The 23393-nt window shown below is 41.7% G+C and overlaps 1 protein-coding gene across 1 annotated transcript in view; it reads right to left on the bottom strand.

The window, feature by feature from the left end:
- The window catches only part of LOC122808231 (extracellular calcium-sensing receptor-like), a 237590-nt gene that overhangs the window by 77260 nt on the left and 136937 nt on the right, over nt 1-23393 (bottom strand). Inside the window, exon 6 of the mRNA XM_044079194.1 lies at nt 15705-15828. Within this exon, the coding sequence (XP_043935129.1) occupies nt 15705-15828 (124 nt within the window). The remainder of the gene's footprint in view (nt 1-15704; nt 15829-23393) is intronic.

Genomic DNA, 23393 nt, shown 5'->3' with positions numbered 1-23393 from the left:
TTGCTTTACATTTTGGTTCCATTTACCATACTATTGTGCCCTGTCTTGAGGAATAGAAGCATATCAGTAAAGACCATAGGTCAGATTGTACTGGCATACATTTGAGTTTCAGACCTCTTACCCTTCATAGCCTTATTGCAACTGCGGATCCTGCTGTGCTATCACTGTGTGAGTCTGTAGGGGGGTAATTCAACATTACTGCCATTTGAGTGCCTGTACCATCCATTTCTTTGTGGTTTTCTACAGCTGACTTGCTGTGTGTATGTGAGGGGTGGGTATGGGACGCCCACCCTGACATCCATGCCTGTGACCTATGACCCCCAGTTAGTTTCCCCCACACATATACTGCAGTGGGATTTGCCACCTTGGGTACTACTGCATAGTGTGTGGAGGCCAGTTTTGGCCAGACATTTCCTGGTGTCCCACATAGCTGTCAGTTGTGTGCTGCTATCCCAGTAGGCCACTCCATTACCTTGCATGCATGCAGCATTACCATAGATATGCTAGCAAAACATACTAATCCATTCATTGATTGTTAAGAAGACTGACTTACCTTGTGCTTGCGGCAGTTGTGAGGATGGTGCTTGAGGGCCGCCTATGTTGGATGCACACAGTACACTGCCTATACATGGTAAGTTACAGGTAATGTGATGTGTGTGTCATCCATTTTACTGTGTGTGTGAGTCAGAGAGAGATGTCAGTCCCTGGGGTCCCTACAGTGTCAGTGTGTGTGCTATGCATTGCCTCTTTGCCAAGGCCTGAGCACACTGGGCATGCCTCCATCTGCCTACAGGAGCAGGCTCAGGGGCCTCTTCCTGTGAGTCCCTCTTTGCCTGTGGGGACCTTGGAAATGGTGGTGGGCTGTGTGGCCCTTCCTCATGCTCTTCCTGCTGCAGCTGTTTCCACAGGATCATATTGTGTAGCATGGCACATACTATGAAAATGTGTGCACATGTGGCTGGAGAGTATTGCAAAACTCCACCAGATATGTCAAGGCAGTGGAAACATGACTTGAGCATCCCAAGCACACGCTCTATAATGATCCTGGTTTGTGTGTGTGCATCATTATGGCATTCTTGTGTAGATGTGTGTGCATTTCTGATGGGTGTCATCATCCACGGCTCCAGTGCATAGCTTGCATCCCCTACCAGATGGCCATACGGGATGCCCCCACTGGCAAATGCATGGTACAGCTGTGACGAATGCCAGGTGTGGGAGTCATGATAGCTTCCAGGGCTGCTAGCACACACATTCATGATAATGCCGTGGGCATTGCACATGACCTGGCAGTTGTTGGAGGGGAATCCCTTGTGGTTTATGTAGACCCTACCCTGTTCACCAGGAGGTGCTTTGATGTGGATGTGCATGCAGTCTATGGCACCCAGTACCTCTGGGTATTCTGCTACATGGTGGGAGAGATGCATATTGCTGGTGCTCTCCTCATGGGTGTTGTGGGTATGAGTTGAGGCTGGCACAGCTCAGTGATTTGCTGAAGTATGTCTCTGTCCACCATGTAGCCCCTGATAGGTTACCCTGGGTCTGAGAACTCTTCTCCTCCTCCTTGGTCTGTGGCAGTTGTCAGCATTATCCTCCTCTCCACTGTCAGCCTCTAGCACATACTGATGGATCAAAGCAATGGCAGCCCCTAACATTTTTCCAGTTAAAATTCCCACCCATGTGTACATCAATGGTGCAGAGTTTGTGGGAAAAACCAGACTGTATGGTGTTTCCATCCTTTATACCATTGTGCTGCAGATTCTGCCTGTATGATTGGCTGACTATGATGCATTCCACATGTCAGCTATATTATTTGTACTTGATTGCTTTAATTCTGCTATTTTCCTTTTTCTTCTTTTTCCCCTTCCCATTTCCTCCCTTTTAAGCCCCGAGGCGCGCCGCGCAAACCCAGTTCCCAAATGTAAACAGTCCTGCTATTTCCTTTTTTTTAGACCAGGTGCGTACCACACAAACTCATTTAGCTTATGTAAACAGTAAGAAATGGCCCTCCTCTGGGTGTGAACACGTTCCTCAGTTCATGAAATAAATCAATACAACCTCAGACACACCCCCTTGCTTAACTGTGCTTGCCTAAGCTTATCTCTGTGCTTTAGGGCTCTAATGTGCTTACAACATGCCTTACACACCCCCTTTTCATGTCTGTTGCTCATCCTTTTTACAACCATCATGCTAGAGCACCTACACGGTTAGGTGCAGTTTGGGACTTAGAAGACTTTTGTGAGCCAGTAAATTTACCCTCATTTGCAAACCCCACTGCCTTAGTCCATAGTTACTGCACTTACACAGAGACTTTCCCCTTGACAACCACTGTTCCCTGGTATTGTTTTCATTCTGCATGCCATAGACTATAATAGCAAAATGCAGATTTCCCTTAAAATTGAGTTTTTACTTTTTTTTATTATTATTTTGGCATGATCCCATTTGCGCACCGCTGCCCTATGCATAAATGGCTGAGATTGGCCAAAAAATACATTTGATTTTTATAAAAACAAAACACTTTTCCATGCAAATAGCCATATATTTGGCCACTGGCATGCCTAAACAGTATAATACATGCTTTTATGAGAGCTGCCATGCCTCAATTTTGTTATTTGCAGAAATGTATTTGGTTAGTAACCGAATACATTTCTGCAAATAACACTGTTCATGCACGGATACCTGGCTGCTTGGTGAATCACTAATTCACCTCATTTACATGTTTTTCACCAGCAAATGAGGTAATTAGCATTCTGCAGCATATCCATGCAGGAACGGTGTAGGCATGCTCATGCACATCAGATCAGCTGTTTCCTGGATCACTCGGTGGCCATATTCCGTGCAGGAATGGCTACACTATTCCTGCATGGAAATATTGGCTTAATGAATCCCTGGGATAGTCACAGCAGAGTCACCCACCTGTAGCTGAGGAAAACTGGTAGATTGCTGTGGGGGCAAAGGCTGTTTGCTTAGCTTTTTTCTTTTAGTGGCTAGAAGAAGGACTGACCATGGGACAGAAAATCAATTCCAAGGTCAAGCCAAAAATGGTGCCTCTATCCTAAGTAAAACAAGCAACAATGCCAGTAAAACTAGCAGTCCACAAAAGGTATTTTTTTACAGAAAAAACATGGTGAAAAGCATTTTGCACTATGGCAGTCACATAATGAAAAAATAAACACAATTTCTCCACAGAAAACTGTTTGTCAGTCAACACTACTTTTAAACTGACAGAAGCAATGAGTGATCCTTTTAAAAATACATTACAGTCTTGAGACAATCTGTTAAAACATAACACTCCTCGCTTTAAAATAGATTTATTGACATGGAAAGTAATAAAACAGCAGTAAAAATAAGAAAGTGGAAGTTTTTTCACCCAAAGGGAACTTATCTGCTCAACTAAGGAATGCACAAGTCAACCATCAATCCTCTCAAGCCTCAGAGGAGCGTACTCTTTGTCAGGCTTGTTGGCTGTTGGTGAAGCACCCACCAAGAGGAGAAAATGCTGAGAGAAGAAAGGAGCCACTTTTGAGATTTTAAGTATTTTTCCTCTGTTTATTTGCTAAGTTTTTCTGCATAGCCACCTATTTTGAGCATTTTCTGGCTTGTTAAATTTGATTTCTGCATTAGTAACTGTATTTAGAGCACAACCTAGAGCTGTTTACTGAATTTCCTGTTTGCACTTATTTTTAAAATCGTTTTTTTCTCAAAACTTGCATTTTATGTGTCTTTGGCCTAGCACTCTTGTGTGGGGTCATTTACTGCACTGTTATAACTTGTTGATACTTGTGAACCTCTGCTATCTCTGAAAAACAAAAACAAAAAAAATCTTGCTTTTTTGGCCATTTTGGGTCAATTCCAAAACTCCTTCATCTTCCTCTCTTAAAACCTGGTTGCCTCATGGTTTTGGCGTCTTTTCAGGCTTGTTGGCTGTTGGTGAAGCACCCACCAAGAGGAGAAAACGCTGAGAGAAGAAAGGAACCACTTTTGAGATTTTAAGTATTTTTCCTCTGTTTATTTGCTAAGTTTTTCTGCATAGCCGCCTATTTTGAGCATTTTCTGGCTTGTTAAATTTGATTTCTGCATTAGTAACTGTATTTAGAGCACAACCTAGAGCTGTTTACTGAATTTCCTGTTTGCACTTATTTTTAAAATTGTTTTTCTCAAAACTTGCATTTTATCTGTCTTTGGCCTAGCACTCTTGTGTGGGGTCATTTAATGCACTGTAATAACTTGTTGATACTTGCGAACCTCTGCTATCTCTGAAAAAAAACAAAACAAATCTTGCTTTTTTCCCACTTTTCTGAGATTTAAAAAAGTTCAGTTACAGGCTTGCTGTTCTTGAACTGTTTGTAAGTTAATGTGAGGCCATTTTTTGCTTGGGCTAAAGGGAAGTCTCTCTGTTGATCAGTGGCAGTGAAAAACATTGATCAGCCTCCCTTGTGGGAGTGGTTACTGACTTGAAACTGTAGTTTTATTGGCTATTTTGGGTCAATTCCAAAACTCCTTCATCTTCCTCTCTTAAAACCCTCTTTTGTGCATAGCGCAACAGCGGGCACCGCAACCTAATTGGGTTTAAACTATTCCTGGCTCCACAAAGTCTGTTCTTCACTTTTTCCCTTAGAACTGCTCTATCTCTCAATTTAAACACCATATTCTCATTCTAAGGCCCTTCACTGGTCCAATTAAGTAATCCTACAAGTTAGCACTATTAAACCAGAAGCACTACTTACTCTTATACTCTCTACGATTACCCTGTCCTCTATTGGTCCATCTTAAATTCAGTTTCCCTATTACTCTAGCATGTCCAAAGGTCAGTCAATGGTTTCCTTTCCAGTCCAGCTGGTGAATCTGGGAATTTTGAGGCAATGTTACAACTGTCTCATGTACACGGACAACCCTCTCCTCCTCCTAACAGGTTCAAATATATGTGAGAAATGCAACTATTTAGTGAAACTGGAGGCTGAGCTCTCTCATCTCAAAACTGGTGTAACCAGTCAGGAGGAGAAGGTAACCTCACACAGCACAATTCCAGTATCACATAGTCCCACCACATCAGCAAACCAAACACATAAATACACAAAAACATACTCGGAGGTTCTAAATAAAAATCTACCTAAGCAACAGAGACCTTCAAAGCAGACATCCAAGCAAACGCTACCTCAAAACAAAACACACACAACACATAACCCACAAAGTCAGTGTGCCAAGCAACCACAGCCCTTAAGGCTGAATAACACATCTGATACTCTTGTTATAGGTGACTCTATTGACAGACACACACTGACATCCCGCTCACCAGGCTGAATAAAGAGAAGGTCACGGTGAGCTGCCTCTCGGGTGCTAGGATCCGACACATAACGCAAGCAGTCAGGTCACTCCAAAGCAAATACAAATATGACTCAGTCATTGTACATGCTGGTGTGAATGACCTGAGACGTACCTCCCTGGACTACATGAAAAGAGACATAGAGGAGCTCTCTGATTATGTAGCCCAGGCTGGTATGACCCTGACCTTGAGCAGCATCTTACCCTCACCTAGAATGATGCCACAGTACAAAGACAAAATGATCAATTTTAACAATTGGCTAAAATTTTGGTGTCATTCAAAGGGGATCCAGTGTCTGTCAGCCTGGGATGACATGCTCGACAAGCCATGTTGCTTCACTAGGGACGGCTTGCACCTGTCACCACTGGGCTTTCGGATATTGGCAAAGGCTCTTGCCACCCCCATAGTGCCTTTTTTAGGCAAGGCTCAAAAGTCAAACCCACCCCCATAAACAGCACAAGGAACAAGAAACTAAGGGTAATGCTGCTAAATGCCAGAAGTCTTAACCTCAAGATGTATGCACTCAAAGCTCTCCTCAGTATGGAGAACATCAATATCTGTGCAGTGACAGAAACCTGGTTCAAGGCTCCAGAGAGCACCCCAGCACTACCAGGCTATACCTCATATCATGCTTTTTGGCCCCAAAACCCGGACCGAACCACAAAAGGAGGGGGAGTTTCCATATTTATCAAGGATATCCACACCTCCAGGTTAGTGGCATTGCACGAAGTATCGGAGACCATCCATGTGCAACTAACAGTGGGCAAGACTGCTTTTCAGTTTATAGCATCCTACAGACCACCCTCTCAAAGTCAGGAATCCCACTCGGCTTTCCTGAAAACATTGGAGAACATAAAGATCTCTCTGAACACCATTATATTGGGTGACTTCAACTACCCAAACATTGACTGGGAGCACTACTCAAGCCCCAGCACCTTAGCCCAAAGATTCCTAGAAAATATAAACTCAAACAACTAGTCACCACTCCCACAAGAGGGGACAGCATACTAGACCTGATCGTTACCAACATGGGGACTCTATGCTCCACACCAGAAGTATATCCCTCATTGGTAAGATCAGACCATAAATTAATTTCACTGGATGTCCACATCCCGACCCCACCCCCAGTCCAGAAAACCACAGTGAAAAACTTCTCAAAAGCAAACTTCTCACTTCTCAAAACCGAAGTGGAATCCTTCAAGGCCCCAGGGCCAGTGGAAACTACGGCCCAAACTGCAGAATCCTATATAAATGCATTCTACAGACATCTCCAGGAATGCATGGATCATGCTATCCCAAACAAAACCAAGACCCAATCATCCAAAGGCAGGCACCCAGTCTGGTGGACCCCTGCCATAAATAAACTGTACAACAGAAGGAGGAAGCTACTACATGATAGAGCAAAATCCCTAATAGGGAAGGCATCTCTGATCAGTACTAGCAAAAAATTACGATCCCTCATAAAATCCTCCAAGGCCAGCTTCGAGAGAAAAATTGCACAGGACAGCAAAGACAATCATAAGGCTTTTTCCAGTTATGTTAGAAACCTGGGATGCAACTCCCAGACTTGTTCTGAGTTGATTCTAAATGACAAAAAATACACTGAACCCACAGACATCGCCAATATCCTGGCACACAGGTTCAGTGCAAACTCCCCCCCACTCCCCACCAAAAGAGCAAGTATCTATCCCGGCAGAGTGCTGCCTCCCAAACATCTCAGATGCTCAGGTGAAGGCTGCCCTCTCCAAAGCAAAAAACACTGCTTCCATGGGACCAGATGGCATCCCAGGTTGCGTCCTACATGAACTCCAAGAGGAACTAATCCCTCAAATAAAACAGCTATACAATCTCAGCCTCACTACAGGATATGTGCCCACAGAATGGCATACAGCAACAGTGGTCCCACTCCACAAAGGTGGAGCCTCTATGGACCATGGAAACTATCACCCCATAAGCCTGACTAGCTTAGTCTGCAAGGCTATGGAGAGGATCATCATGGAGCTCATAAACAAAGACATTGGGGACCTACAGACACTATATCCTACCCAGTTCGGCTTTGTCAAGGGCAGATCCTGCCTTTTGAACCTGGTTGACTTCTTTGAAACAATCACCAAAGCCATAGATGAAGGGAAGGTAGTCCACACAACCTATTTGGACCTTGCAAAGGCATTTGACACAATACCCCACTCGGGCATCATTGATAAGCTATCCAGCTTAAATATAAACCCCTATGTCACAAGATGGGTCACAAACTGGCTCAAAGACAGAACCCACAGAGTGAGAGTTGCTGGAGCCATGTCAGACTCGAAACCGGTCACAAGTGGTGTCCCACAGGGTTCTGTCCTGGGACCACTCTTGTTCGGTATATACTTTTCCGAGGTACAGGCAAACGTGGGAGGACTATGGCTCACCAAGTTTGCAGACGACTGCAAACTGGGCGCCATAATCAACTCTCCAGCTGACACAAACATCCTTCAAAAAGGTCTCACAGAGACAGATAACTGGTGCCAGCACCATGGTTTAAAGCTAAATGCCAAAAACTTTATAGTCATACCCTTTGGCAAAAACAATGTGCCCACAAATTACCACATAGACGGAAACCCATTAAGTACAGAGAAAGTTATTAGGGACCTGGGGACCCAAGTTGATAGCAATCTCTCCTTTGAAAACCACATTGCCAAAGTGGTTAGAAAGACCTTCTACATAGCCCACCTCATCACGAAGGGTTTCACATCTAGATCAAGAGAGGTAATTGTGCCCCTTTATTCATCCCTCATCAGGCCCATCATAGAATACAATGCCCCTTTTGGGATGTACCTTACCCGACACCTGCAGCAATTAGAAAGACCCCAAAAGTATCTCACCAAGAGGATCAAGGGTCTCAAACAGATGCCATATGCTGCTCGGTTAAAAAAACTCCAGCTCTACTCAGTTGCATACCGCCTACTTCGAGGCGATCTATTCCTGGCATACAAAGCTATGTCAAATCCAGAATTAATGGACATGCTCCACCTCAGTAAATCTAAATCCCTTAGAGCCACATGCTCGAGGGACTTGAACCTCAGCACAGAAATAAATAGAACTTGCTGGAGGGACAGGTTCATAACCCAGAGGCTTCCTTCGCTCTGGAATTGAATTCCAGTTCATGTGAGGCAGAGCACCTCACTGAATCTCTTCAAGAAGAATCTCGATAGGTGGATGGGGGATCGTAGGTTTGTCCCAGGGATTACTCCCATGTCACTATTAGACAGAGGCACAGTAAACTAAACCTTAAAAAGGGCACAGTATACTCAAATCAAGGGGTGGCGTAAGCCATACAGAATCGGGCTAGGCTTATAATTGCCCCAGGGCAGATAGCCTAGTATGAACCTATGAACCTATGAACCTAGTAAATCTCTGGAGGGTTTCACACACAAACTTGTCTTTTAGTCAGCTCAGCTCAAGCTGCTTGATAGTTTGGATGCCTGTAAGGTGCCCTGAAGCTTTGGAAACTGGACATCTGTCATATCCTTGGCAGGCTATAACCCATATAGCTAAGGCTACTGCAGCACTGATCAATATGAAGAAAATCAACCAAGTCTCACAGAACATACCTATCAATCAGTGTTTCTACTTTATTAGCAGGTATATATGAATATCAAAGAAAACCCGAAAAGTTGTCTGCAGTAGCTTGTTTCACCAGAGAAACAGAGGAAATTCTATACAATGCTGCAGTTGTAGCAGGCAACATGTTATTGGTTAGCCCTATGACTGGCAAACTGGAGCATCCTGTCAGTCTTATTTTTATGAAATATCATTTCCTGCATTGGAACTACCGTACTATCTTCAGGTTGTAATCTTTCCATAATTTGTCTCCAGAAAGTTGCTGTGACAATGTTGAATTCTTCTGCATTGACCATTTCAGTGAGTATGTCATTAGATAAACCACTTTGTTCCAGTACAGTAATTTCCACAGTTGCTTGCTGCCTTGGTTCAGCAGCACTATCTCCATCCCTCTGCATAAAGCAACTGCCTTACAGCCCATTTGAAGTACTTTTGCCTATGAAGAGAACAGGCACAGCTCCCTGATGCATGTCCTAGTTTCTATTAGTAGTAGTATAAATACCACATTATACCATGACCCCCCATTAATATTCCAAAACGTGCACGCTGATTGGTTAGCGTGCACATTGTAAATCAGAGTTATAGTAATGGAAAAAGGTCCGGTCTCCTGGACTTTTTCCATTAGTATAACTCTTTTTTTTTTACAGCAACGGAGAATGCAAGATCTCTGTTGCTGTTTACAACACTATGTTAAATGGGTTTAACACAGCGAGACAGCTTTAAAAAAAGCAACAGAGATTCTCCGTTGCTTTTTATCTCATGTTAAACTCGTTTAACATAGCAAGACAGTTTGTAAAAAGCAACGGAGATCTTGCTTTCTCCATTGCTTTTTTCAAAACTGTCTCACTATGTTAAATGGGTTTAACATGGCGAGACAGCTTTAAAAAAAGCAACAGAGACTCCGTTGCATTTTTAAAGCTGTCTCGCCATGTTAAACCCATTTAACATAGCAAAACAGTTTCTTAAAAGCAACGGAGATCTTGCTTTCTCCATTGCTTTTGCCCACAGCTCTGATGTACTGCGTAGGCATACGCATGATCAGTACATCAGAACTGCCACAGAATACCAGACAGCTGCGGAAGGGCAGCAAGGAGGCATTATACAATGCCATTATTTAAGAAAAGTAATTATTATTTTTCTTAAATAATGCCATTGTATAATAGCAATAACCCACTTCTGGGTGTGGGTAATGCTGGATTTACCCACGGTTGGCTTTGTTTGGTCACTCGAGCTTCGCACTCGTGACCAAACCACGCCAACCGTGGGTAAATCTAGCATTACCCACACCCAGGCGTGGGTTATTGCTATATTGAGCCACCCCTGCAAAGAGGCCACTTGCCTTGTGGGACTAACCTGGTTAACAAAGGATTAATAAATGTATAAAAATAGATAAACTGAGTAAAACAATGTTAATATGCATTCATACCTTTAAGCCATCCAGGATTTTGCAGAGTGTTTCTTATTTCCTATCATATTTTAATCTGTTCCTTGTAAAATTTGTAGTTTTCTTGTATGTCATTGAGGAGTGCAGTCACTATATATTAACAGACATCTGGGTTTCAGACTTCATATCCTTCAGCTTATGCACAGTAAGTGGCTACCTTTGATGGTCTTGGCAGGATTTATTTGAAAGCAACCAATCCTTGACACAGTAGTGCAGTGTGTAGTGTTTCCAGGTTACAGAGCATGGTTGTCTAATTGAGTTCTTGGCTATGGCTCCTGTGTGAATTCTGCATGTCCTTCCTGTATCTCCGTAGGTTTTATGCAGGTCTTCTGGTTTCTACCAACACCCCAAAGACATGCCTTAGTGAATTGATGTTCCTGAATTTTGTTTGTAAGTAAGCATGTAGTGTGAGTGACTAGTATGTGTGTATATATACATATGTCCACATCTTATGATAGGCCTAGCTTGTCAGGAGCAGTGTATGTATGTTTGTGTGTGTGTGTGTGTGTGTGTGTGTGTGTGTGTGTGTGTGTGTGTGTGTGTGTGTGTGTGTGTGTGTGTGTGTGTGTGTGTGTGTGTGTGTGTGTGTTTGTGTGTGTGTGTGTGTGTAATACCACCAATTATATCTGTGGATACACATAATCCTGGGGGCACATGCATAACTTCTGGATAGCAGTAAAAGCAGTAAGTAATTACCTTTCAAAAATAAAGCAGGAAATTAAAGCATGGGTACTCTAGATCCTCACAGTGACTGGGGCTTGGTGACCCCTGCAGTGTAAGGGGATGTTGACACAGACTTATTAGGGGTCATCTTTAACCACTATCCTCGGTCTCTCCTAGCCCTGCTTAGAGGTGTATACAGATGGTTGGATTGAAAACAGTGTGGTCATTTTTGTTTATTAACTTTCTTCACATACAGACAGACCTCAGAGGTGTGGCCAGAAGCTTGCTATAGTTTGCCTAGAGGCAGCTTACTGTCTAAAAATAAGATGGAATGCATTACTCTGATCATTATTTTTTCAGTTTCATCACAAGTAAGTATCAGACTTACACAGGTGGCAATCTTTTGAGGGTAAGAGTAAAGAAGCATGCTGTGTGTGACAGATTCACATTTCTGGTAACATGTGATGGCCATGAATTAGTGTAAGCAAATTAACTGTAATGAGATGTAAATGAAAAATTATGTGAAGGTGCATATGTTAATGAAAGCTACTTGCAATTCATAGTTAAAGTTTTGCTCTGAGTACACTTTCTTTCTTAAAATGTAACGGTGTGTATTATATCTACTTTGCAATTCACATAGATTTATGCTGATCCTGTAAAAAGTAATTGTTCCTTTCTTTGCCGCAATGCCACAGTCAAACACAAAATGCAAAAACACAATCATCACTTGCACAACACCTGCTATCTTCAGAAAAAAAGGTTATGTGACACAACCTCCAAAATGATATTACACATGCAGAGTCCAGGCAAGTAAAATTGTGCTGAGGTGATATTTGCACTAACATTAATATATTGATATAGCAGATAAGGCAGTCTGTTAACATCTCCATCCTTTCATTAGCCCCTACCACATTCTTGTGATCAAAATAGTGTCAGTGACACTCAGGAACCTCCCAGTACAAACACAAAACATTCTTGCCACTCCAGTACTTTTATCATGTATACACTATCATTAAAAGACACCAAAATCAATTCCACTGCTGGTATAATGATTACTCATTTACAAATGACAGCTTAGACTACGTAGTAATAAGCTCATTGTATGAAAAGAACATTTCTTGAAGTGAAGTCAATAATCTTATCTCAGTGGGTAAGTATCTCTCAGGAAAGTCAACAAAACATCCTTGACACTTCACTACTTCTACCATGTATGTACAATCACTAAATAACACCAAAATAAATTATTTTCTTAGCGATCACATTTCCACTGCTTCTGTAATGGTTTTCAATTTACAAATGGCAGCTTTACAATATTCACTAAAACCATTGTGTAATGCCCATCGCATGCATTTGCATGAATAAAGCAAAAGCATTTCTTGAAGTGAACTCAATAATTTTACCTTAGTTTTAATTTTTTCTTACTTTACACAGTCCACAGTTTCATAAATAATTTGTCAAATAAGTCCAATAGCCCCCAGGTAATATGATGTTGTTAAACATAATTTCAAGGTGCTTTACATGTTTTGTATGCAAGTTAAGTCCTTTCCTGTTTATCTCTATGAATTGTAGTAATATGCCAATGTCTTAGGCATCTTACCCACACAATAGATTTCTCCTTAACACTTACCCCTTAAGTACTTTACTCTTTTGCCATAGGGAGCCATGTTTATCAAAAATCCTCTACATTTCTATAGTCAGCATGAATGGCCACCATTGACCTTATTTCCATAACTATATAGTGTCGCTCGTCGCAGATTATCTCTACGCTCAGCTAAAACCTTCGGACTGTCAATACCAGACTAAATGTCTTTCCTAAGTCAAGAGTTCAGGCCAACCTTGGATCAAAAGTTTACAAAACAGCTTTAAAATGTACCTTAGAGTATCTAGCACCCATGGCTTTTGGAGGGGCCCAGTGGCCCCCAAACCTCTAGTTTACTTTGGTTATTTTAGAGCAGACCTGGTAAGTGGCATTGCATTGAAAGGATAAAGTAAAAAGCTGAACAAGGTTCCTTTGTGCATTTCTAAAAATGCAGAATATGAAAAGAAAATGTGGGGTGAGTGTATCAAGAAGTGGGACTATGTAGGCATTAAATGAATACTGATAAGCATGTTTGGTTAGCAGTAGCTCCCCCAGCCATATCTGCTTTGGATCCACCACTGATAAGGTTACATTTATCTTTGTATATTAGATATGTTCCATTCTCTTGCAAATAGTACTAGTGAGACTGTAATTCCCTGGGTCACTAGAGGAATCACCTTATGCAAGGGCATCACAGAGCTGTTCTTCACATCATGTAACTAGTGAATAGACTCCAGGCTGAGAAGTTGATAGAGGGGTTTTTGTTAGAACAAGATGAAACTTAAAAGCTTCTCATCAGACTTCTGGGGTATTGTCAGGACCTACTGAACTGGTATTACTAATTTTTGAAAAGTGTCAAAAGAACTTAGTCAAGAGTGATTTTGAGAGGGGAGGTATGAGTGAGAAGGATGGGTGGGGGTGATACTGGAGATTGTTTGTCTGTAAGACTACTAGCAATATCCTTGGAGTCAGGGAATGAAGTACTGTTGGAACTGCCAATGTAAAGCATGTGTTTGTGTCTTCATTTGTAGTCTGTACTGCTTCTGTGTTATTATGCTTAATTGTACCTCTGTTGTTTTTTTTTGTTCTTACATCTGAGTTATGCCTGAAATAGGTCCACATGGAACAACTCTCTACCTTGATCAACAAATCTAAATAAAACAGTAAAAAGTCAAATAAATACCTGACTCATACCTTTCAACCTCTTAGAGCAAGAACTCTGGACAAAGCCACAAATAATGGGGGGCAAAGGCCCAAAAATAGGGAGACTTTTAAATATTGCTCTTACAAACTTAGAAAGTTGACAGAATAATAGGTTTTGCATTAGCATGGATTTCCTAAAGGATATGAAGTCTGAAAATCAAATGTCTGCCATTATTTTCTGACTTCAGTCCTCAGTGATTTGCCAGAAATCTAAAATGTTATGAGAAATGGACTAAAAATAAAAATCTAGACAGTCTGCAAAAATCTGGACAATTGAGCACTATGCCATGACCATTCCTAACTTCTTAATATAGCTGATTTTTTTCTGGTTGTCTTTTGAACTGTCTGTAACCTTAACTTCATAGTGAGCCTTACATTTCTTGATGATAAGCATGTGTGGCTTATTTATCAGTTTTAAAAATCACTTTTATAGTGTAGATGACCAAGATCATTTTCTTCTTGTTACTGAATTTGTTGATGTGGGAATTTCGCCATCTGGGTTTAACATTAAAGATACCATTTTACTTAAGTCAGATGGGCACAGACACCTCAGTACATATTTGTAAGAGCAAGTAAATTTTTAAAGAGTAGGCAGCAGCCTCAGGCACAAAATATGCTGTGCAGGTGTGGGATTATCAGTAAAATCCCTCAGGGAGATGGTCACAGTAAGTTGGTCAGATTTTTTTATCCCACAGTTTCAAACAAAGCAAAAAATAAATAAATAAATTAAGGTTAGGGTAAAAACCTCAAATTAGGCATGATCAGTTTAGAACTTCTTAAAATAATTTCTAGTTTTAGGAGGTATATGCAACAGAAGTTTGAAAACAAGTTAGGGGCTTCCCTTGAAAATCTAGACTGTTGATTGGTATTGTTGGATCGTTTATGAAACAAAATAAAAGCTTCCCTGGACATGCTATAACTTCAAAAAACAAGCCAAGATGACACAATCTTTCTTATTAGCTATAGATATCAAATTCTTATTAAATTATTAGTTAACCTTGTATGTAGTCTTTCTAAAGCCATAACTGAAGCCCTCTAGTTGGAGAACAAACACTTTGAGTACAAACCAATCCATCCCTAATCACTGAACTATGCAATCAATGAAAAATGATGATGGTCTAGAAGTCACAAATTTAAATTACCATTCCAGTTCTTTAACTAAAGTAACTAAAACCCAGGCATAGATATTCTTTAATATTTTTGGAATATTCTTCCCAATGGCATAACTGTAGAATTTTGTATTTTTGAGATGACAGTTGAAATCCTTTAAAAGTGTTTTGTAGTATCTGTTTAGTCTTGTATAAAGTAGAATATAATACAGAGAGCTTTACTGACAAAAAGGCAATGACACCCTGACTTTTGTTTTTATTAGCAGCCTGAGGGTTAGGTGGAGCTGGAATAGGAAATATGGGAGAGGAGTGAGAACTATCAACTATCCTATCTATGGCGGAGGGGTGCAGGTTGGTCTATGGGAAAGACCCAGACTGCACTCACATTGCATAATTTGTTACATACCTGGATATTTGCATGTGTGGAAGCACACATGCACCACCAATAGCAGGCCATGAAAGAAGTTACAGCAGCCAAGAAGAGGGAGTTATATGCATAAAGTAATAAGTCCAGTCTCTGCAGGGGATAATGGCACCTCCCTCAGGACCTAATTCTTACTTTCAAGTGAAACAAATGAACCATCATGTTCTTGTCACTGGATGGAATAAGTAGGTCAGCAGGTTAACTGAGGCAGAGGACTGATGGTCATTATGGGGTTGGGAACCAAAAAAACAACATTTCTGGAAAGTAGAAAATAATATGAAACAAAAGAAAACATGAACTACTTTGAACATCAGAATACTTTCAGCCACTTATCATTATCTGTTGTACTGAAATCCCACCAGTTTCATTGGCGATTTCCCCATTTGAGCATTCAATGCAATCTGAACAACATATAGGCTGCCCTCTTCGTATGGCCTTCCTGTAACCAGGAGAACAAGGTTCACTGCACACAGATCTTGGAATCTAGGAAGCAGAAGAAAAGTCTGTTGTGATAGGCCAGTGTTTAAACAGAATTAAGTAAAAGCATGCTAAATGAGAATAATCTGGAACACTGAAAAATCATCAAATGCTAAGACATTCTTTGCAATTGCTAACTACAATATATATGATTCAAAGATACATAAAGTTAGAATGCAGTGTTCACTAGATCCCCTAAAGATACCAATACTCTTCAAGAGGGCCTGACACAAACAACTGATGCCACAGTCATAGACTAACCCCGGATTTAATAAACTCTGTGTAGGAATAGTGCAAGCTCTACATAGAGTGTACCGGGCCAGGTCTGCAGCTCCCCTCAGCAGTGTGCATTGCATATTAATGAAGGCGCGCTACTGAGGGAGTGCTGTACGGTATTGAAATAGTAAATGTAAAGTGTGTCCGGCCACTATATGTAGGGGGTGTGTTACAGTGTCTGTAACACACCCCTGCACTGTCAAAGTGTTGTATGGCACTAAAATATTAAATGTAAAGTGTGTCCTGGCCAGTATTAAATATAGATATATGTAGAGGGTGTGTTACAGTTTCCGTAACACACACCCTGTACTGTCAGAGTGCCATATGGCAGTGAAATTCAATGTGAAAATGTATTTTCCCTATTATTTTTATTTTGTTTTTATTTATTTACTTATATTTTATTATTTTTATTTTATGTGTTTGCATGGTGTGGTGCGACACTTAGCAATAAACATGTGCCAGACATCTAAAAATAGCAACTGGATGCTTTTAATTTTATCAGAAAAGGTCAAGTTTAAGCATAGCTGAGTGGGTTGGCATAGCACTGCACTGTGCTCAGCAGTGCTTAAATGTAAACAAGAGATATATAAAGCAGTATATCAGCCAATCATCACTGGCTGAATGGTTTGAGTGATTGCCTCATGTACTGTAGGTGCATGGGTCGAGTCCTGGACATTCAGCTTTTTACATGCGATAGGAAAATGCTGTAAATATTTTTTTTTTATGTATACATTGAAATATGTTAACTGGGTTAGTCCAGCTTGTCCAGAAGCCCATTTACAGTGGAGACCTGACTATAAAAGCCCCAGTTATACACAAGTGTCCAATACATTAAAGTTACACTTACAGATAACATGGTGAAATGCATATGTTTAGGAGATATAAAGTAAAATAGATACACCTAACAATGAAGTATTATTAATGAAAAATTATTTTCAGCACTTTTTTATGCATTAAATAACTGAAGTTTGCCCATAGCTAAGCCCTGCTAAGCACTGCTAAGTCACCCTAAGCAATGTTTAAACAAGACCTATTTTAGCAGTACTCTACCACTCAGCTGGTGTGAGCACTGATAAGCAGTCCCTGTTTAAGCACTTCTCAGCTCAGCAAGTTTATGTGGTGCTAAGTGGAGCTAAGCATTTTTACAAATGGCCAATGGTGGCAAAGGGCTGGAAAACAGCCTTAATTAAACTTAACAGGCTGGAATACAGCCAGAACCTGTTGGAGTTTGATCACTGCAGGAGCTATGGCTGGAGTAGGAGATGGTGTGCACTTTCAGGTTCAGCACTGGGGCATATTGGAGTCCAGGGTCATGGTTGGGCTCCTAGTTAAAGACCATGATGCCCTGCTGTTGCAGGGCCAGTTCCAGGAGTCCAAATACAAATCTGAGGCCTGGAACCAACTGACACATGACCTCACCAATACTACTGGAATACCCTGCACTGGTGAGCAGGTCCATCATCACTATAATGACCTGAAGAGTAGAAAGGGGGATCTCTTGGCCCAGTGGACCCAAGATGCTCTAGACCGAAATGCCCCAGAAGTTTGTAAGTATATAAATCAGTTATTTACCAAATTCAAGTATGAATATCTGATAGACAGGTACACATAATGGTGTGTTTCCCTCCCCACAGATGCAGAGGAGAGGGCTCACAATATGGAGGCCCATGAGGAGCACCTAGCAAGGATGTGCCGACAGTGTGGTGAGTACAGATATATCTTGCAATATATAGTAACATAAATAAGAAAGAGTACAGCCAGTAGGTATATTCTGTTCTGAGCATAATGAAACAAATGTGTTTATAGACCTTGACTGGTATAACTGAGTAATGTTAGGTACAGTTCAATATAGATGAAAGCATGAAACATGCTAGTGTTAAGGAAAGAAAGCTAATTCTGCATTGATAATGTGTAGGAATAACGTGTATACTGTATTAATACTAAGGATCTGGTAATAAAGTATACTGGTATTCAAATTGTGAAGGGAATACATGAAATTCAATCATGATCTACAGGAGAAACAGTACAACTGCAGTCAGACTCATCAAGGAAATAAAGTTAGTATTAAGTATGTTGTGAAATGTCTTTCAACGCATGCAGTATTTAAAGTGTGGAACAATAAAGATTATCAGATGTTGTTTAATCACTGTGCCATGTTACCCTCAATAAAGATTTCTTTTGCCAAATGTTGTGTCGATTCTGGGCTGTTGTTGAAGAAATGCAATATTACAGGTGCTGCAAAGAAGGTTGGCTGATAAAGAACTGTTATGCTAAAGTGTAGATGTGCAGCTGTCCTACAAGATAGAATGTAATTTAATATATGTTCTGCACTAAGATTTGAACCTTGAATAGTAATGTGTAATGTATTATAGTGTGTTTTCCTTAGGATTTTCTTGTGTTAACCTTTGCATTTCAGCTATATACATTCCTGAACGTAGGTACGCTGGTGCAGGCAAGTATGAGACTGTAATAGCTGTAGACTGCAAATATACCATCTGTAAATGTATATGGGTCAGGTAGGCATCCCAGCAATCTGATATATTCCCATCCACTGGGGCTAATTGAGTACACTTGCATTCCAAGTAGTAATACACATTTCACCTACTATCTCTGTCATGCATGAATTTCATGCATGTTTGTTCAACTGTCTCTGCAGTCTTCCGTGACACTCTACCTATATTACCATGTCAGACTTTGTCACCAGGTAAGCTTTAGGCACATATCAGTAAACCATCACACAACAGTAGCTCAGTGTGATAAGCAGTATGCATGTTGTCACCTTTTCCACACACAGACCAGGGTTTGAATCCAGGGAATGGTACTAAGATTTATTTATAGTAACAAACAAGTTGCACAGAGTATTTATAGAAACAGTCACATAATGTTAACAGATATTCTCCCCACAGGACCTATGGGTAAAGAAATGTCTATATTAGCTGTATGAAGGGTATACTAATGTCTGTGTCCAGATGCACTCGTGTGTAAACAGCATTGATCAGCAAGGTGATAAGACTCCCAGAAATAAAACATCATGAAGTACAGTACTATTCCAACTGAATAAGATAAATTAAATATTCTACTGTTTTTATGCCTGTATGCCTGGTGCATCTCTAAATGTGTGCTGATAGTCTAACCCCATTCCTATGAATGACAGTAGCATAAGTATAAACTCCCTGCACTGTGCACGATGCATGTCTCTCAAGTGTCACTCTGTCATGGATAGTGATCACTGGTGCCAATAACCTTGGACACAGTTATAAATCCAGTTGAACTATGCCAGTAGCACACTCACACATTATCAGTGCAGGGTACACCTTGTTAGTTTTTTATGTTCCCCTGACATGTAATAGTCCCCTGTAGTTATGTACCTATAGTCCTTATTGCTTGGCCCATACCATCCCATGTGGACAGCTTGAGAGGTATGTATGTGCTACAGAAGCTATAGGGCACATGTAGACATAAATTAAGGGAAAACCTGTAGAGAATTGAAGTATTGAGCAGTACCGTTGTGAAAAATATAGCCTATACAGTTGGTAATGGAATGTCTTTCTCTCCCCCCACCACTTATCTGAATCACAAGTATTTATTCTTATAGTACGGGTATGGTTTCATTTCCATATATGTTGTTCTCAAAACCTAATACTGGGCCTTGTGTTGTATTATTGGTTATATATTACAATGGTTGCATACTAACATACCTTGTTGAAATTCCACTGTTGTTGGTCTTTTGCTGTAACTCTTACTGGCATGCTTTTACAGTACTGACTGTTATACCATTTATGCCTGTGATCTGTATGCTATGCAATTTTATTGCTCTGGGTTAATTGGAACACCCATGCATGCTGTTACAACTAATGTTTAAATGTTCTGTTCATTACTAACCCATACACCCTGACAAACCTCAACACCATAGCATGATTGGGTAGGCCAGTTCCAGCAGATCCACCTATCCCACCTCATCCGGCCATGGCACTGGGTCCCAGCACATCTAGGACCCAACCTGGAGCTGTTCCCTTTGCTGGTCCTGCACCACCCTTGGGTGGAACTGCCTTAGGGTATGGGGGATGACATCCCCAGGAGCGGGTGCGGTGAGGAGACTGTCACCCAGAATCAGGTTTCTGGTGTGGTGCACAGGGTCATCCAGTGGGACTTGGATGATAAACTGTGCCAGATTCAGGGCAGACTGGCACACCTCAATGCACCCAGCCCCCAGCATAGCCACCTTTGGGGCCCTGAATGGGCAGTGATGACTGCCCATGGGTGGGGATCTCAGTCCAACTGTTGCCATTTGGGGCACTTGGCCCTCCGATTCCCGACCACCCTCCCCATTTAAGGTGTCTGCCCACCTCATGTGTCATACATGGCCCCTGTCTGCTGTCTTGTCTGTCTCATCTGTCTGCCTCTCCTGCCCAGCTTACCTCTCCACAGGTACCTATATCCCTCCCCAACAGTCCACTCTCACCTTAAAAACAAACAAAAAAAAAAGCGGGCATCTGTCCCAAAAAAAATCTCACCCCCATACATAGCTCTCCGTTTTGCCCCCATGTACACTGCTATCAATCAATCATCCCAGCAATTAATCAACAAAGTTATGTCACCCACATCCCTCCCTGTGGGATGTGAGGCTCCAAATTCCAAATTGTCCACAACAGGCATAGCTGTTGCTGTACAATAAATGGAGATCTATGCTCCTTTCCTACATGTGCCCTGCACATCCCTACCTGCATTTCAGCTTGTTTTTCCCCCCTCTTACCCCCATTTTCCCACTTTAAAAATAGCACAGATTTAAGTGAGAGTAAGCACAGCTTAGCATCATGGTGCATCACACAAACCCAAGCAAACCAGCTTAAAACTTCTTTAATCACCTCATCTGATTCTCACACTGTTATCCCGAGCAATAAAATAATCACCCTTTCCAAGTCTCAAACCCAGGACCCTCAGCAATAGTACATTAGAGCCCTAGACCAACTCATCTCTAGAGAGCAGATGGCATTTTCTTAAATATATAATGAATTAAAGTGATGTCACAGCAGCAAAAATGTACACCCCTGTCAAACATTGAACCCAGGACCTTGTCAACTACAGTACAGTGCATTCGCCTACTAGGCCAACTCAGCTCTGATAATTAGCTGGTGTTTCTATAAATATATCATGCATTACAGTGATGTTACAACACCAAAAATGTACATCCCTGCCAAGTATCAAATGCAGGACCTTGTCACCTATACCCACTAGGCTAACTCATCTCTGAAAAACAGCTGTTATTTTTACAAGCATATCATGATTGCCAGTGACACACTACTCCTACATACAATGGGATAAATGACAGCATACTTGGGCCTGTGATGCAGACATCAAACCAGTACACAGCCAAATAAATGCTGATGGATATACAGGAGGCCTACAATATCAGGTAGAGCTGACAACTGCACAGACTGTTGCAGAATGTCCACAGTTGTGCCCCCTACTTATGGCAGGGTTGTCATAAAACCTATTCTGTGTGCTGAAGTACTGGCAAGTCAGTGCAGATTGAAGTTAGAAAATCATAACAGACAGGTCAGTGACACACGTCATACCCATCTAAACCCACATGTCCATGCCAATCCTGTGTAACACTGTATACATGCACATATGTCTTGCAAATACACCTGCCATAATAATGACTCAGTAGCTGTATCTGTTACATTCCTAGCATGTGTCACATCTGGACATCCACAGTCCTGGCCCACAGACCAGTCTGTTGCATGGCAACTACATGCATGTCAATACAACATGGGAATAACTGAGCCTTGCAACATCCAGCAAAACTGGTTGCTGCTACTGCAGTCACTGCCACCCACAGTAGCATGTTAAAGACCAGGAGGGTGGGACACATGCCACAAATATGCCTAAATGTCACCTACCACTCTCTGGATGGCACTGTTACTTAACATATGTACCAGAGGCACATGCCTCACCTGGACTGTTATGGCTACCCTCAACCTGGCCATGCTGTGACACATGAGCTGACACTGCTCCCTCACTGACATTAACAGCTTGCTATCTCCCAATGTCTTCACAATCTCTAGTATGACTCCTGGCCAGAATGCAGCAGCTGCAGCCTGCTACACATGCAGCAGCATGTTCAGCTACCTGTTACAGACCTACCATACCTCCCAAACACCTAGAACAGGGCACCCACACAACACCCATACATAAAGGGTTGTGGAGAAATGCTCAGATGAATGGGACATGTGTCACAGTCTCCCCCTACAAATAGACACAGCTGACAGACCAGCATCAACCGCAGCAGCATGCACATTCAGATAAAAAGGATGTATGACACTCACATCTGCCTGTCTCCTTACTGACCCCAACAAACATTGTTAAACAGTACTCTGCTACAGAATCAGAAAATCTGTTAACAATGGCCAGACATCGCATACCAAATTGTGGACATAACACATCAATCCAAACAATGGACAGTATTTCTACCTACCCTCTGTGATGCTGTAGCTCCCACACCTCGATAATGTCCTCCTCACAGGCCAGGAAAAGGGCCAAGGCCTACATGAAGGCCTTAATTATAGCACTGTGTTGCCATGCCATTGGCTGATGAAAAGGTAACCCAGCTGTTGTGGATGCTATTAGCAAGTGTGAATCATAGACTGGTGCATAAGCAATAACCTGTTCATGAGCATTACCTACAAAAGGCAAGCTGTTGCATATGGTAAACAGGTCTGAGACTTTATTCATGAAGACAGACTGCAATTTACTAGAAATGTACCACTGATTTCTTCTCAAAAGGAGTACAGCACTATACCTGGCATGTCATAGAATGAAGCATGTAATGGAATGCAGATGGGGGGATGCAGTCATGAGAAATAGGTATGTCAACAGTAGGTCTCAGCAACATATCTTGGAATGGCGTGTTGCTGTTAGTCTGCCATCCAGCACCCACAGCCTTTCCTTTATGCTCTGCCTGCAGTGACATAGATCACAGCTCTGGCTCCTGAGTCACCCCAGCAATGGTCAGCTCACATATGAATGCTACTGGATTGTCTGCTGTACAATAGTGACAGTATGTACTGGTGGATAAAGCTGGCATATCACATCATGTACTTTCAGTCAGCCCTTCTCAGTCTGTGAATGTCATGTAGGCTTAGTTCAAAGATTGTCCAGGTGTCCCTGACCATTCCTGACATACTCTGGCTAGGTCACTGTGTACTCCACACTTGCATCACATTGCCTGACACCTATGGCTAGCATACCTTGTGACCTCCTGCAGCAGGACAGCAGGTTATAGGCAGTTGTAG

Source organism: Protopterus annectens, chromosome 8.part0 (assembly GCF_019279795.1).
Source record: "Protopterus annectens isolate FY-2018-M chromosome 8.part0, PAN1.0, whole genome shotgun sequence".
Classification (NCBI taxonomy): domain Eukaryota; kingdom Metazoa; phylum Chordata; order Ceratodontiformes; family Protopteridae; genus Protopterus; species Protopterus annectens.
This window is presented reverse-complemented; position numbering and strand designations above follow the sequence as displayed.